This window comes from Schistocerca serialis, chromosome 1 (assembly GCF_023864345.2).
Source record: "Schistocerca serialis cubense isolate TAMUIC-IGC-003099 chromosome 1, iqSchSeri2.2, whole genome shotgun sequence".
NCBI classification, from domain to species: Eukaryota; Metazoa; Arthropoda; class Insecta; order Orthoptera; family Acrididae; genus Schistocerca; species Schistocerca serialis.
In genome coordinates this window covers 1,124,099,787-1,124,117,328 of record NC_064638.1, presented here as the reverse complement: position 1 = coordinate 1,124,117,328, position 17,542 = coordinate 1,124,099,787, and the positions used below count along the sequence as shown (strand labels likewise).

The 17,542-nt window shown below is 40.3% G+C and overlaps 1 protein-coding gene across 1 annotated transcript in view; it reads left to right on the top strand.

Moving 5' to 3' along the window:
• The window catches only part of LOC126416886 (deoxynucleotidyltransferase terminal-interacting protein 1), a 100,236-nt gene that overhangs the window by 46,814 nt on the left and 35,880 nt on the right, over positions 1-17,542 (top strand). Inside the window, exon 5 of the mRNA XM_050084773.1 lies at positions 17,050-17,244. Within this exon, the coding sequence (XP_049940730.1) occupies positions 17,050-17,244 (195 nt within the window). The remainder of the gene's footprint in view (positions 1-17,049; positions 17,245-17,542) is intronic.

Below are 17,542 nucleotides of genomic sequence, written 5' to 3'. Positions count from 1 at the left end.
CCCTCCGTGTCCTGAATGGTACCTCCTGGGGAGCGGGCCGAGTGGTCCTTCTCCGCCTCTGTCACTCTATTGTGCCTTAGTGCGCTCGAAATTGGACTATGGAAGCATAGTTTACTCCTCTGCTCGGCCGTCTATTCTTCGTCATCTCGACTCTATCCACCACCGTGGATTACGTTTAGTGTCTGGAGCTTTTTACACCAGCCCTGTGGAAAGCCTTTATGCTGAGACTGCTGAACCTCCACTGTCCAATCGGCGAGCAGTCCTTCCGAGTCGTTATGCTAGCCATCTGTCTTCCATGCCTGCTAATCCAGTCCATGACAATTTTTCGACGCCTCCTTTGACGTAGGGTATGCAGGCCGCCCCTCCTCCCTACTACCACCGGGAGTCCGCTTCCGTCAAATGCTCCATTCTCTTTCCTTCTGCTTTCCTAAAACCCTCTTGACAATTTGGGGTACAGCACCGCCTTGGCTCCATCCCCGGATCTGCCTGCTCCGTGACCTTTGCCAATTTCCCAAAAATGGTACCCCTTCACTTGTTTATCGTCGGGCATTTGCTGCTCTATGTGCACAAATGAAGGAAGCCACATTTATTTACACTGATGGCTCGAAAACATCGTTAGGTGTAGGGTGTGCCTATATTGTTGGCGACACCCCAAATCACTTTCGGCTTCCCGACCAGTGTTCGGTTTATACTACGGAGCTTTACGCTGTTCTCCAGGCTGTCCACTACATCCGCCACCATCAGCGGATACAGTATGTTATCTGCTCAGATTCTCTCAGCTCTCTCCTCAGTCTCCAAGCTCTTTACCCTGTCCACCCTCTGGTCCACCGGATTCAGGACTGTCTGCGCTTGCTCCAACGCGGGGGCGTCTCGGTGGCGTTCCTCTGGCTCCGGGACACGTTGGTATCTGTGGAAATGAGGCGGCCAATATTGCAGCCAAGGCTGCAGTCTCTCTTCTTCGGCCAGCTATTCAATTGATTCCCTTCGCCGATCTACGGAGCATTTTATATTGTCGTGTTGTTCTTTTATAGCACGCACATTGGTGTCGTCGGGAGGAGGTAATTTTAACTAGACTCCGGATAGGGCACTGTCTTTTTAGCCATCGACATCTTTTAAGCGGCGATCCTCCCCACTCTGTCCCCACTGATCTCAGCTGTGGACGGTAAGACACCTTTTAATTGAGTGCCCCTATTTTACTCCGTTACTCGCCCGTCTACAGCTGTTGCCTGATATATCGTCAATTTTAGCAGATGACACGCGCTCGGCCGATCGCGTTCTCGAGTTTGTTAGTGCCAGTGAAATGACGTCAGTCATTTAAAGCTTTTTTTGGGGACAACCATCCCCTTTCTGTAGTGGATTTTTAAGCCTTCCTTCTGCTTTTAGTTTCTCCAATTTTTTGAGTTTCGTTCCCATTGCTGCTGGTTTCCATTTTCGGTTTTTACTGTTTCCTAAGTCACGGACTGGGCGCTAATGACCATAGCAGTTTTGCGCCCTTTAAAAAAAAAAAACCCTCGTGTCCCATTCTTCTTTCTCCAGGAGAGCCATATTAGCAATCAACAACCCCTTTGTTAATCCTATGTACTCTATGCTAAAATTACCTATAAAAACTAGTACCTTCTTTTCACCCTTTATTTCTTATATACCTCTTTTAACTAAGTAACCCACCTGATATAATACTTCATTCTCTTTTAATGATCCCACTGAACCCAAAATTCCTACCAGCAAGCTAGACTCAACATTGACCGAAATTGATTTCCACTGACCCAAAGAATTTCCCAGTACCCTTAGGTAGGCAGTCATTTGAATCAAGTCTTAGTGTGATCTTTCACAGTTTAATCAGTTTGTCTTTCATGACAAACTCCCCTCGCGACATTGCTGTGCTGGCAATGGCTTCATCTGACTGAAACATTTTTCAGTCAAGTTCCACCCTTTGTTGCCAAAGATCGATTATGGCACAGTGCTGATATAAGAAATCTAATCCTTGAATCGTATTGTAGGCCTCACTCACGTGGTTCCCGTTGACATTTAACATTTTATTCTGCCTCAGTCATCTACCACTCCTCTTGCTTTATCCGCATCACCCTGAGGCTAGTGACACTGCCTTCTTACATGCCCCATTTGTCCACACCTGAAGCATTTTATACTAGCTGCAAATACTGTCTACCCTGCATTCCAGTCAACAAATCAATCTCCTCACACTTTATAGCTAACCACACTGCTGTGCGCAAATCCGTTGGACCCTCTGTCTGTACACATCTTGACATTTCTGTGTGCAACCCTCTTAAAAAAGCATCGAGTGCTCTCTGTTCAGATTCTTACAAAATAATTTCATTGATTGCAGAACCCTGTCCTAATTCATAGGTGTACATCCATTAATTGTCATTATCATATCCACAATTTGTTCCACAGTTTCCATACATCTCTCAGTTATTACACCTAACTGGATGGTTATACATCAATTGACCAACTGCCATTTTTAGATTTTTGCACCTGGTCTTGTGTGGGGAGATAAACTATCCATGAAAAAATTGTTTGACACCAATATGGTCAATTTTTTTACAGGAAGTTAATTTGAATGAAGCACCAAACATTCTCTGTCTCAGTCATTACATTCTGCATCAGTTGGCTAACTGCACAATCTTATGGTTTTATTTTGCATCAGTTGGCTATGCAGCAAATGAGCATTGCTTGGTCACATGTGCATTGATGCTTTGTCTGTGCGCCATCTCTCTCTCTCTCTCTCTCTCTCTCTCTCTCTCTCTCTCTCTCTCTCACTCACTGTAGTTCTCTCCCTCATGCGTGGTATGTTTCTGATTGAGAGACAATCCTCTAATTAATATATTATTGTCTTCATTGTTCGTAAGAGTTGTCTGGATAGTGGAAATGTATAAAACATGAGCAGAACGTATAACAGAGGTCATGAAGAAAAAGAATAATTAACTTGAAATGCAGATTAGTTTCTTTAATATAATGTTGGCAGTTCATGGCACAGTAATTGCAAATTATTTGTAGATTGTTTTTATGAACCATTTAAGTGATGTTCTAAATTACTATGTTTATCAAAGCATCCGGTTTTCCATACGCAGGAAAATGAAGATGCAGTAGGCTCCCAGTCACCTACCTTTGCAACACGAGTCACAGTAATTATTCAGTCACATAAATCAGCTGTTTATCTCACACACCTGAATCCAGAAAAGTCTAATTTAAGCTCCATAACTATTGTACAGTCATATTATTAAAGAAATGATGATACTAATTTACGTGCTGTGACCCCAGCTAAAATTTCTGAGGACAGAAGAACTACTAGATCATGAAATGTCAAATTCTGAAGACATGGGAGAGTCTTCAGATGGGAGTCAAGGGAGGGGCAGAAAAGAAAGTACCATCACAAAACAGGTAAATAAGGCAGACAAAATGTATTAGAAATGAGACTTACATTAGTCAGAGAGGCAAAGTAAGAGAAGAAAAAGACTTCAAAGAATTTTTCCGCCCCTGCAGATATTTTTATAAGTTAGGAAGGGATCTTGAAAAGACAACTTTGGAAAATTCTACAATTCTGATTCACATGATGCTCAAACAGCACTTATTCGGGCTGTGGTATTGGAAATAAGCATACTTGGTGTAGAGAGGCAACGTAAACATTTGAAAACAAATAAATCACCATGTCTGGATGGAATTTCATTTCGATTTTACAAAGGGTACTCTACGGCATTAACCTCTTAACTAGCTTGCATTTATTGTGAATCTCTTGCCCAGCACGAAGTCCCAAGACTCCAGTATATAAGAAAGGTAAAAGAACAGTCCCACAAAATTACTGACTAATATCCCTAGCGTCTGTTTGCTGCAGAATGCTTGAACATACTCTCAGTTGGAATATAATAAACTTTCTTGAGGCTAAGCAGCTTATGTCTTTAAATCAGCCGGTTTTAGAAAGCATTGCTCATGCAAAACTCAGCCTGCCCTTTTCTCACACGATATACTGAGAACTATGGATGAAGGGCAACAGGCAGATTCCACATATTTCCAGACATGGTGCCCCATTGCGGGCTCTTAACAAAGGTACGAGCATATGGAATAAGTTCACAAATATGTGAGTGGCCCGAAGACTTACTTAGACAAAATTTCCAGTTTGTATGATGAATGTCAGGTAGCCATAAATGTGGAAAAATCTAAGTTAATGCAGATGAGTAGGAAGAACAAACCTGTTATGTTAGGATACAGTATTGCTAGTGTCCTGTTTGACACAGTCAAGTCTTAAATATCTGGGCGTAACATTGCAAAGTGATAAGAGGTCGAACGAGCAAGTGAAAACTTTGGTAGGGAAGGCAAATGGTTTATTGGGAGAATTTTGGGAAAGAGTGGTTCACATGTAAAGGAGGCCGCATATAGGATGCTTGTGCGATCTATTGTTGAGTGCTGCTCAAATGTTTGGGATCCCTACCAGGTCAGATTGAAGGAAGACATCAAAGCAATTCAGAGGAGAGATGCTAGATTTATTATTGGAAGGTTCGAACAAAACTTAAGTGGTACGAAGATGCTTCTGGAACTCAGATGGGAATCCCAAGGGGGGGAAGGCAGTGTTCTTTTCGGGAAAATCCATTGAGAAAATTTAGAGAACCAGCATTTGAAGCTGACTGCCAAACGATTCTGCTCCCGCCAACATACATCGCACATAAGGAACACGAAGATAAGATGTGGGAAATTAAGGCTCATACAGAGGCGTACAGCCTATCGTTTTTCCCTCGCTCTGTTCGCGAGTGGAACAGCAGGGCAAATGACAAGTAGTGGTACAGGGTATCCTCCACCATGCACCTTACAGTGGCTTGTGGTGTATCTATGTAAATGTAGAAAATGAAGTAAAAAAGAAGAGAGTTAAGAACACACAGAAAAGGTTGAAAACAAGGGTATACAAAATATGCAGGATTCCTGTACGTAAAACTGTCTTTCTCCATACATTGTCATAACATAACTAATGAGGAGGTATTGAATAGAATTGGAGAAAAGAGAAATTTGTGGCACAAGTTGACTAGAAGAAGGGATCAGTTGGTAGGGCATATTCTGAGGCATCAAGGGATCACCAATGTAGTATTGGAGGGCAGCGTGGAGGGTAAAAATCGTAGAGGGAGACGAAGAGATGAATACACTAAACAGATTCAGAAGGATGTAGGTTGCAGTAGGTACTGGGAGATGAAGAAGCTTGCACAGGATAGAGTAGCATGGAGAGCTGCATCAAATCAGTCTCTGGACTGAAGACCACAACAACAACAACAATGGCAATGTGTTGTAAAAAAAAATGAAATGAAATGATCGTTGGGCATTTTTGGCCGGGATGCCCTTTGCAGGGAAGTTTTGCTGCTGGGTTGAAAGTCTTATTTCATGTGACGTCACATTGGGTGACTTTAGGACAACACAACACCCAGTCCATGAGTGGAGAAAATAGCCAACCTGGCTGGGAATCGAACCCGGGCCTGTTACATGGGAGGTAAGCATGTAACTATTTAGCTAAGCAGGTGGACACAATGTACTACAAAAGAAATCCTCTTACAGTTCATAGGATGAAAGTTGAAGATTTCAAGAATGCGTCAAATATAGAAAACAACATAGTAAATTGCAAAACCAAGTCGTGAAATGAGAAAATAGACTGATTAAAGACGAGAGAGAGAGAACTGTTTAAAGACAAACCATCAATATATTGTTCAAAACCAAATTTAATGGTGAACCATTTGAAGTTGACATTAGGAAGAAATCAGCTCAGATGCAGAACAAAATTAATTTTCATTCCCTCTTAATACCTCTACGGCTAAATGGAAAGCCAGTTTTTGAAACAAGCTAAAAGACATCCAATCTCTAAGCGACCTAATTCCAAATGATGCACAAAATTTTTTACCACAAACTCTTCAGCTGCCTTCGAGAATGACACTAATAAATTCGATTGCCTGCAATTTGACTTTTATTGTTGTTGATAGTGAATTGCAAATCTTAAGTTTTAATTTCTTGAATCTTTGTAATATGTAAGAGCTTTTATTATTATTTCATTTCTAAACACTTTATAATGAAAACATCTTCAGAAGTAGCTTAATTTTATATAAATTAGGTGTACACAGGAATTTCATAATACTGTAATAGGTGTTGGGTATTGATACATTGAAATAATGTTTAGAACCAATGTTAGTACCTATGTTCATATGTCAGTAAAATACATTTACGGCTTCAAATTCATTTAAAATATATTATAGATTATCATAATATTTTACTTTTAGAAATATTTTTTAATTGCATTAAAAAAATAAATTATTTTCTGAATATACAAGGAGCACTTTTCTTCAAGTTATGTATTCAGGTATTACTTCAAAAAGCTGGCGCATAAACTTTGAGTAGTAATGCCTTTCTCCTCATGTGTCAGTTAAAAATCATTAAATGTAGCCTGAACTGATACAACCATATTGTATTTTGTGAAATAAATGCCAGTACACTTCTCTAATTTTCATCACCTGATTACAAGACATGTTTTGGCTGGGAGTCAGTTAATGCCAAATGTATAAATGAAAGTCATATATAAAAGCCTCACATGACCAAGTGCCATTTCTATATAAATTCAGAGTTTTGATACATTTTGTATGATTTTAAGATATGAGTGCATAAATTTAATTCAGTTTCATTATTTTACTGCTTAAAAATTAGATTTGGTGAGAGACTGAAATTATATTAACACTTTGCATTTTTGTTAATATCTCAAAATCAAGTTTTGGCTCTCGGTCAATTGATGCTTAAAGCTGTCCAGTTGTTCCCTATAGTGTGTGGCACTATTTTGTTTTGTATATCTCTGAATTAACCATTCCATCCTACATAAGTTTTAACTTCCCCTGTTAGTCTCAGTTTTGCGACATTCAATAATTCTTTATCAGAGCAAAGTTCCATCCCAGCCTGAATTCCAAGGTCACCCACAAAGACCTGCACATCCTCAGTTACCATAACAGAAAAACCAGCAGTTAAACTTATGAGTGACAAATCTACACCCTGTTTCAACTCTTACAGTTCTACCTACCCACGAAGTACTGTACTACCCGCAGTTAATTGTGCTACCTTTTCTAACAATATGCGTACTGCTTCTGGCTCTGACACACCTTGTTTCTCTGGCTGGTTCTATCAAAGCTTTGTCCTTGGCAACACCTATTTTGAGAACTAACACTCACAAGACAAGAAAACAAAATACATTAACTCAGTTCTTACATCTAATCATGAGCTATCTTAACTCCTGACATTGCCTAGCCATATGCCCCTAATGATTACATGTATAACATTTTACTGGAACTGATTCCGTACATGGCACTGAGAAGCCCTGAAGGTTACACCGTGCACATCTAACATGCACTAACTAATCGTGACTTCCATTACCTGTAAAACTAGACAAATGATTGGTTCTCTACTCACAATAAAACCTACTTCACAAAATGCATGGCAGTCAAACCTTTTCTCCATGACCGAAATTCAATCTGAATTTTTGGTCTGAATTTGTACTGTAGGCTGTAGGTTCAGACACTGCTCTAAGAAGACGATGTCAGTGATCTGACACTAATGTTAGATGACCAATGTATTGTCATCCATGGAAAGTGAAATGAGACGTCAGTATGATTTGTTTAATAACTTCTTTATTCCGGCCTTCAGCCATAGTACATCAAGAACAGCTGGGTGGAAGTGTCCAGTTGCATCTTATGTGAAACAATAGATGTTTGTCATTACTGACAGCACAAGGAGTGAGGCCAAGTGTGTAGTCATTCGAATGCTGCAGTCAGTGATGTATCTGGCTGCGACCGTGTTGACAGCACGGCGGTGTAGCTGACAATACCGCAGGGGCTGCCGTGACCTACTTCCAGCGAGTGGGCAGCTCTTTGAACCAGTGGTGGCTCTCTCGAGACTCAGGGCAGGCTGCCTGTCCTGTGGTCAATCAGTGGACCCTGTACTACAATCCAGGATGTTGCTTCAGGTGTCCCAGGCTCATGATGTAGGCTGTTATACTGACACAAAAATAGTTTAGTACACGAATTGCTGACTATTTATATGCTCCAGACTGTTTGCTTAGGGCTTAAGGCACATACTCTAAATACTTCAGTGGCTACAAGTGAGCTCCCTCTAACATATTGCAGCACCGGCTGTTGCTAAACCATGTCCATCTGGCTCTGCTTCACAATACTTATCAGCTGTTTTCTGCATTACTTTGCATAACACACTTGCCTGCCTGCGGCTGGCTCTGTTGCAACTTACTTCTCACTCATACCTTTTGATCAAATGCAGTTGATACTCTACAGTTGATATTATTACAGTGATGCCAAACAGAAGGGAGCACTTGTGCGTGACATAAAGATTGAATATTCACAAATGTTTATCTGAGGTTTCCACCGAGAAAAAATATTTCAGTTGCAACTAATACACTCTAAAAATAATGTACACAGTTGTAGCCAGAACGTCTGAATGGGTTAATATGGGAGGCCAGGCTGGGGGGCAGCTGGTTGGAGCTGCTGGTCAACAAGAGCAAAAATTTCTTAGTAGGACTGCAGTATCCAGCTACAGTGGGGTGTCCAGATGGATTTTGGGAAACATGTGACGGTGGGATGAGCAGGAAGATAGATTCACGGGATACATTCTGGGCTGGGCCTAAGTATTTGAGAAGGGATTGGAGGTTATGTTGGACTTATTGAATGGGATCGCTATGGCAGGGCTTGTAGGTGGAGGAATCAGATAGTTGCCAGATGCCTTCTGTCAGGTAATCACTGCAGTTTACCATCACAGTGGTGTAGCATTTTTCTGCAGGGAGGATACTTAAATCATGGTTCGTCATTGAGATTTTTGTGTTCCTGGGAAAGTACTGTGGAAAGGAGGGTGAGTCCAAGTTGCAGGCAATGAATTCCTGGAAAGTAATCAGGGGGTGGGAGTGAGGGAGGGCCACAGTTGGATAGTGGTGTGAACTGGGAGAAGCAGGATTCTGTTTTGAGATCTGGTTAGCATTGGTGAGAGTAGTGTTGGCAAAAAAGTGTTTTCACAGTATGAATTGGGAGGACTCTAAATCTTTGGCGAGTCAAGTATGACAGAATATGAAACCTGTGGATAGGACAGAAACTTCTGTAGGATGCCAGGACTTTCCGTTACCACAGTTAAACATAACTCTTATTTAACAAACATGCCCCCCCCTCCCCCCCCCCCCCCCAAAAAAATAATAAAAAAAAAAAAAAAAAAAAAGGAGTTGTAGGTGTGTTTTGTACATATGAAAAATAATGTCTATTCAGATTTCGTGCCAGTCACATAAGAGTGGCATTAGTACTGAAACTATGAGGATGCAAATTGGGTTTGCATTAAATACACACTCTAATGGTTGTGAGTGTTAATTACCTTTGAGATAGAGTGTGATGAATTGATGTTAGTCAAGATACCTTCAAGGTGACAAAGATGCAATATCTACACTCCAGACTTTGAGTGGGATCATTATTAGGGCCTATGAGAAATTGGATGTTCCTTCTGTGATATTGCAGAAAAACTTGGCGGGAATATAGCCACTTTACATGATCGCTGCAACAGTTATTATGAGAATGTACTGTCACAAGAAACCAGGCTCTGGTTGTCCATGTAGCACTCTCAAGAGGGAAGACCATCGTGTTCAGCGTATGACTCTGGCACATAATACTGCATTTGTAGCAGCAATTCGAGCATCAGTTAGCACCACAGAGAGACAAAAAACTATTATAAATCACTTGCTTCAAGGACAGGGCTGAGCCAGGTACCCTGTAGCATGCATTCCACTGATCCCAAACCACTGCCATTTGCAACCTCAATGATGTGAAGTACAAAGTATTTCCTGATTAAAGCTGGTTCTGCCTGAGTGTCAGTGATGGCCAAGTGTTGATTAGGAGGAGACTGGTTGAGGGTCAGCAACCAACTTGTGTGTGTGTGCGCGCCAGACTCTCTGGAGTGTGATTTTGTATGACAGCAGGAGCACTCTTTTATGATTATCCCACACACCCTGACTGTAAATTTGTACACCTGGTTATTCGACCTGTTGTGCTGCCATTCATGAACAGCATTCCAGGGGTTGTTTTCCAACTGGATATCTCTTGCCCACATGCTGCTGTTGTAACCCAAGATGCTCTAAAAGTGTCAAATATGTTGCCTTGGCCTGCTTGATCACCAGATCTGTCTTGATTTGAGCACATGTGGGACATTGTCAGACGACAAATCCGGCGTCATCCACAAACGGCTTTAACTGTCCCTGTATTGACTGAACAAGTGCAACAGGAATGGAACTCCATCGCAAAAACTGACATCCGGCACCTGTACAACACAATGCAAGCATGTTTGCATGCTTGTATTCAACATTCTGGTGGTTACACCAGTTATTAATGTAACAGCATTTCACATTAAACCTGTGATCTTGGAATGTTAATCACTTAAATATGTTACATAGAGAAATGTATTCCCAAAATTTCATTCCTCTACATTAATTAGTTTTTGGTGTTGTGACTTTTCCTGTCGTGTAGTTACTTACTGGTCCAAATAATTCCAAAACTTGTGTTAACCCTCAGTGCCCTCACAGGACCATGATGATACTTCTGCCTCTTCCTTATATCTTGTACTTTTGTGTTTGCCTTCTGGAGGAGGGGAAAAAATCGGAACCAGCAAAAGGTGAAGTTCATGAAGATGAAAGGAGGTTAACATTTTCCATCACAGATCTTGGGTATACAGTTTTCCAGTAATGTACATTTTCCTCTGAAAGTATGCAATAAAATGACAGACAAGTGTTAATTAATTTTTAACAATACAAACAATTTTTTACCAACCCCTATTTTTGCATTATTTAAGTAATATTTTACTGTACATCAAGTATTAAGAGAGAGGCTTAACTGCTATTTAAACCAAGTTGGGTTTTTGTTGCCTTTTTCATTTCCCTGCAAAATTCTCTGTAACATTTGATTCACTTGTAGAAAATATTGTTTTGAGGTTTTTGTGCAGTTTTTTTCTCAGTATGTATAAGTTACATCAGGCACTTATTCCATGAATGTGAAGATTGCTGTTAGTGTAAAAATTGTTGACATGTTTCTTAATGTCATTAATGTATAAGAGATTTACTCAAATGCTGCAGTAACAATTCTCGTTCTTTAAATAAATTTTGAAAATGCATCCAGTTATTGTATTTGTTATTGTTATGACTCTTTCTTGAAGTCTGAATATTGTGGGCGTATATTGTTCACTCGATCTCAATACCGTAGTTGAGGTTTGAGAAATAGTACATAACTATGAGGTACTGATTGTTGCATTCTAATGATAGGACTTTAAATTCATGATGCCATTCTCTTTGCTAGTACCTCTGTGTGGTCATTCCACTCAACTGACAATCAGTATCCTTCACCAACATTTTTTGGTTCTTTGCACAATATGTGTAATCATTATCTTCATTTAATGTGAGAGTATTAAATTTATTTAATAACCCGCAACTTACATGCATCATGTGTCCATAACATCATAACTGACCTTTCATCGGAAGGGGCTCAGTACAACACATATTGCATCTTTGCAGAATTTCAGTTCTTAGTAGACAATCTTGAAAATTTGATTCAAGGACAGCATTGAGGTGCTTCATGCAGAAACTGTCCAGATGTTTGCTGTCATATCTGTAGTGACGACGACTGTCAGAGGAATATAGTATGTAATGTATTATTTACAAGTCTTGAGTTAGCAAGCACAATTTAAGATTGACACGAAAGACAGTTGTCGCTTGAGGTGGAATATTTGGTTGACAAGGAGGACATGAGCTGCTGTTGGATTGTAAAGATTAGACTTGCCGAAGTTAAATTAAACAAGTAAACTGTGTTCCAAAGAACCAAAGTATTTCATTTGATATAATGGTTTTATTATGATGAGTATTAACTTCTTTTTTTTTTTTAGACTTTTCCTGCCACCAATGTGAAATTTATAGAATACTAGTAAGTGAGACAGAAGACAGTACACTGTGTTTCATATTCTGGTTCTGTGGTCATATCTGTAGAGTTATCTGATTAGTGGCTAGAATGCTACAGGACTCAGAACAGTTGAGTAGGAGCTGTCACATCTTAATTTTGTCTCGTGTTCAAGTGACACTGACGAGCCTTATCTAGTAAACATTACACATGTAGAGGAGTGTGTGATGTTCACGTGGGTGCAGCGATTCATGTCTCTATTACCCACTGTAACACAGCATGGATTAACTGAAGCTTTTGTTACTGCTTCACCAACTCTCAACAAAACCATCACCACTCAACTTAACCTAGGTCTCAGCCTACACTACAGCTCAATATGTCACCACAACTTAGGTCTCGTATTAACATTTGTTACCTTCGCTGCCTCGCACCACAGAGCAAACTCACTCATGTCACATATTGCCTTGAGCTTGTGAATGGTGGCAGCAGATGTGTCTGTCATGAGTTTGTGAAGGAAAGCTATATTTAAAGCAGAAGAGGTGACTCTTTTGCCTGTTGTCCAAGCTAGTGTGTGATATTTCTGCCCACAGCTCATGGTCTAGTGATAGCATAGCTGCATCCAGATTGTTAGGTCCTGGGTTCAGTTCTCGACCAGGTCTGAGATTTTCTTCAGTGAGGGATAGGATGTGTGTGTGGGGAGGGGGGAAAGGGGGGGGTGTTCTAAATAATTTCATCTCATCTTTTTTTGACATGCAAGTCGCCGAAATTTTAGTGACATTTCTTAGTGGAAGACTGGCAGAACTAAGAGGGTGCTTCTTTCTTTTTTTTTCCAATGTGACGTTCTAAATTAATGTTTTGTTCATTTAGACACACAGCAGTTTGCATCTAAGAGTGACAGAAAATATCTATTTTTGTGACCTATAAGTCATTGTTATTACTATAGAATTCATTATTGTAAGATTAATAATTAAATTGTTTGCCACAAACCAGTTACAACCTTGTTCAATTATTCTTGTCGTTGTATTAAAGTCTGTTAAGAGAGCACTAGCCACACCATAGAACATTCGTTTTTGAAAAGCCTTTTAAATATGTTATAGCCAATTAACTTTGATCTGAAGCAGATGCAGAGCAAGTATCAAATCATCTTGAAAGCTGTACTTGATTTTCTCATACTCTTGGCGTAGTTTCACTCTAGTGTTGCAGCCAATTAATGTGCATTCTGTTCCCTGTTATGGAGCTAAGACATCATGCACCAAAATGTTGTAAAGTGTAAGTGAAGAGAAAAATCACAGTGTAAATTGAGGATATCATACTTTTGTAAATACTTCTACATTGAAGGATTGAGGGGCTTGTGTTTAAAAAATTTTTGTAATGCATTGTGTTTAGAAACCATGTTTGGGTCCTCAGTTGTGTACAGCATTTCTTGCGGCTTCACACCTGACACTCAGTGTTGCTGCTAAAAACTAAAAATGAGGAAGAAACAATTTCTTTATTGTACAGATATTATTGTTTATTTTCCAGTTACGCTCGTAAATGCAATTTCGCATAAAGATACGGTAAGGGAGGGAAGGGGGGATTTATGGTGAGAGAGTGAGATGAAAAATATTTGGTGCAACTGTGCAGCTGCTAGCTGTGTACAATTTCTGCAAATATACCCCTAGATATCTCATTTCTGTGTTTCTCCTAATTGTTGCATCATTTAATTTTATTTTAGAGTCTCTTATTAGAATTACTTTCAGCAGGAGGTACATCATTTTGTGAGGTGCAAGTGACAATTTAACACTTCAACACCAGCCCTCAAGGTCGTGGAGGTCTGCATTACATCTGTCTTCTGTGATTCTTCTGGAATCACCACTTACATCGAACAGCACGTCATCTGCAAATGCCACGTGACTTCTCTAGTGTGGGCTCCAGCACTACATCTCAAACTCCGGACGACACTGGCCCCTGCAGACAGCCTTTCGTCATTGTCTTCAGTATTTTCTTTCCTGGGCATGTTAAAGAAGCATGTCACTTGTGGTAACCTCTCAGGCAATTACACAATGCTACTGAACACTCCAAATCCTTAAGGCAATCGTAGAAAGACGGCTACCATAGGTTATTGAAAGTGCCAGCAATATCAGTCATCATTGCTAGAGCTTATGTAGAATGAGTATCTTCTGCTAGCGAGTTCACCTTATTAATTGGGTCTTTAGTTGACTTGCCTCTTCTAAACCCGTATTAGTGAGGGCTCACCCCATGTAGCAGTCTGTGACCTTACATAATAGCTTTTCAAATATCCTACCGATAATGTTCAAAAGACAAACTGGTCTGTGGGATTTGGGTATCATTGGATCCTTTTCTTGCACTTTACTAATTACTACCACTTCAGCATTCTTCCACGGTCCAGGAACCCTTCCTTGCAAGAGATACTCATTGCACAGGTCGCACAAGAAACAATCTAATTGGTAACATAAGGCTTGTATTACTTCGGCAAGGATTCCATCCAGTTGTGGAGATTTTTTCTTTTTCAGTCTTAAAATCATCTTCCTAATTTTTTCTTGTGCGAAGGGTACACAAGATTATTGTTTCTCTACTCTTCCCATAACATTTACCGTAACCTACGCTGATCACCTGACTTACTTTCTTCTCCATCAGCAGGGCTGTTGACTGTTCCCAACTTTCTGTTACCGTCCCATCATTCCTTTTCAGCTTGGGTAAGACTGTTGGTGATCATATTTCCTCACATACTATTTTATATGGGGCACCCCAGGGAGTGGTTTCTGAGTTAGCCTTCACGAATTGCTTCCATCTTCCATTATTGTTTTCTGCAACTATTCCTTAAAACATTGTTTAAGATACCTATATCTATGCAACCTTCAGACTCTTTCTTCTAGGATCATATTGCTCTGTTATAGCTTCCTGGCTGTTCTTGTTTTGCATCTTAATTTCTGCAGTGTCTTGATCCAGATGCAAGCTACTCCTTTAGAATGACCCCTACTGACTGATATCAATGCCTCCATTGCTCTATGTACAGTCACTGTCAGTTCTTGTATTTTAACACCTACATTATAACCCAGCGATGGACTTGTGGACACTGAAACACTATTCTTAGTTCTGCCCAGTTTGCGTTCTTGATCTTATATTTGGGCCTTATTGGCATGTTTTCTGCGCTGTCTTTGATTTGCCCTTCCAGTGATGGTAGAGAGTATAATATTGTGGCCACTCAATGTCATTCCACTTGCAACTTTCCAGCCTTTCATATGGTGTGGCACTGCCATATTTGCTAAAGTGACATCAGTATTTAACGTTGCTCTGACCCTCTTTTTGTAGGTTGGTGGATTGTGAGGTGTATTCAATAACTATAGGTTGAGTTCCATAATGGCTTCTTCTAGTTGTCTTCCATGGTCGTCAGTCAGGTGGCTATGCCACAATACTGACTTCGCATTTGCATCAATGGAGTACACAAGAGGCTTAGTTCATCCTAGGTGACTAATGTCCTTTAGTGTTACAAGATACTTGTCAATTTCATCACTAAATTGGAAATAAATGGAAACCAGGATGCAACTCTCTCTTCCTGTTAACATTTCCACACAGATTACATGTTCTGAACAGTATTGTGATGATATCATCCTCTTATGGCCAAGTAAAGTACTGTTATTGTGCCTTGGGACTGTGCCCTTGTGTGACTACCTGTGCAGTTATTGACATACTGGGGATCTTCCCTGCCTTTGTAGAAGGTTCTTGGAGGCACAGTACATCCAACTCAACTCTACTGCCACTCTTTTAGCCTCATGGAATACGCAGACACTTCTTATGGTATTAAGCTGTCCTATCTTCATCTCCATTAGGGGCGACAGGTGTGAATTCAACAGTCTTACCCTACTTGCTTGCAATCAAATGCTATAAGACCATGTGTCATCACAAAGTGCTTGTACAATGTATGTAAGGAGAATGATTCTGCTTGAATAACTTGTACAGTTTTTCCACTTCTGTTGGCAGATTGTTCACTCTGAGATGGATTCTATCACGAAATCAAGTACAGGAAAAGTAATTTACTCCCCCTCTGGATGCTTATACATTACTAGCTGTCTTAACACTGTAGTAAGCGTCGTCGGCACTTCCAGTCTAGTAAGTTGTATAACCTTTTCTGGGCTTTCATAAATCTGTCGCAGATCTGTTCCGGTCTGTATTTTATTGTTTACTTCTTTGGAGTGGGTGTTTGTGTCCTGTACGAACTGGCTCTGAGCCTCATACTATTTTTTTGCAGATTCACATCCTGCATTTGTGAATCTTCTTTTGCTTCCGTAGGCAGCGCAGTGTATTCCTCAGGATGTGTGCTGTCGCATTCTGTGTACAAATGCCCAGCTTGTGTCACCAAATCCTGATCACCTATATCATATGTCACTCCTACTTCTGTCTCTTCTCTTGCTTCTCTGTTACACCACATAGTTCTGAAGTTTCACCAAAAACTTCTTTCCTGCTTTTTCGTAGGTGCTTGATGCTCTACTTCAGTCTGTGTTGCATGCTCTGTTCCATGGTACTCACTGTTCATTTTTTGCCCGAAATTCCTCACTCTTTTGGCATCCCTTCTCCTCCTCCTCCTCCTCCTCCTCCTTCTCCCCCCCCCCCCCCCCCCTTCGATATTATTTATGTTTCTTACATAGAAGGCACGTGATGCTGTCATTAGAGTCCTCATTGCTTGCTATTGTTATAAGACACCTACTCATAATCCGTTGTTTAGCGCCCGAAAACTTCAAACCACACACACACACACACACACACACACACACACACACACAAAAAACCCGTTCTTAAAATCTGCCTTGTTAGGAGGGTTTGATATGTGTGACATTCATCTCTGTGGAGAATATATAAAGAATAATTGCATCTGTACTTCACTGTGTGTTGTTACCATCAGTTCCCTTTTTATTTTTTATGGTCTCCTTTGTTTTTCTGGCCATGGATGGAATGATTGTGATTGTCAATTACATCATGGCTACATATGTTATTGTGTTTCAGTCTTTTAATAGGGAAGTCCTTCACTTTTCTCTGATTTTTTCTTTGTGTTATTACATTTTTGGTATGATTGTAATTATTACATGAAACCCTTCACTTGTTTGCGCAGAGCAAATAAAGTACTAGGGTTTGGACAAACAAGAGGCCGGCTTTATATGAAGCATCCTGGGCTGTTGAGATACACAGGAGACCAGGAAGACAAGGAGTGGCTGCTCAGGCACAACCTTATGTCTCCTACAGGAGGGAAGGCCTACATAATGATCCTGGATGACATACGAGAACTTGCAGAAACTGAAGAGTATAGGTAAGTTGAAACTGCTCGCTCAGGAGATTTTATTTTCTCCTCCTCCTCCTCCTCCAGCAAATTAGTATTTTTGTTGCAATACAGCATTGAAAAATGCCAGTTCATCCTATGCTCATGTAATTCATTTCATGAAGTTGTCTACACAGGCTTCTTTCACCCCCCCCCCCCCCCCCCCCCAATTTGTTAGCCAAAGGCAGAACATCGAAAGTGAAACTTTTTTTTTCAGGTATTTGATGTACAACCATTTTTATGTACATGTACTTAACAAGGGGAAGTCAAGGATGGAATTTAAAAAAAT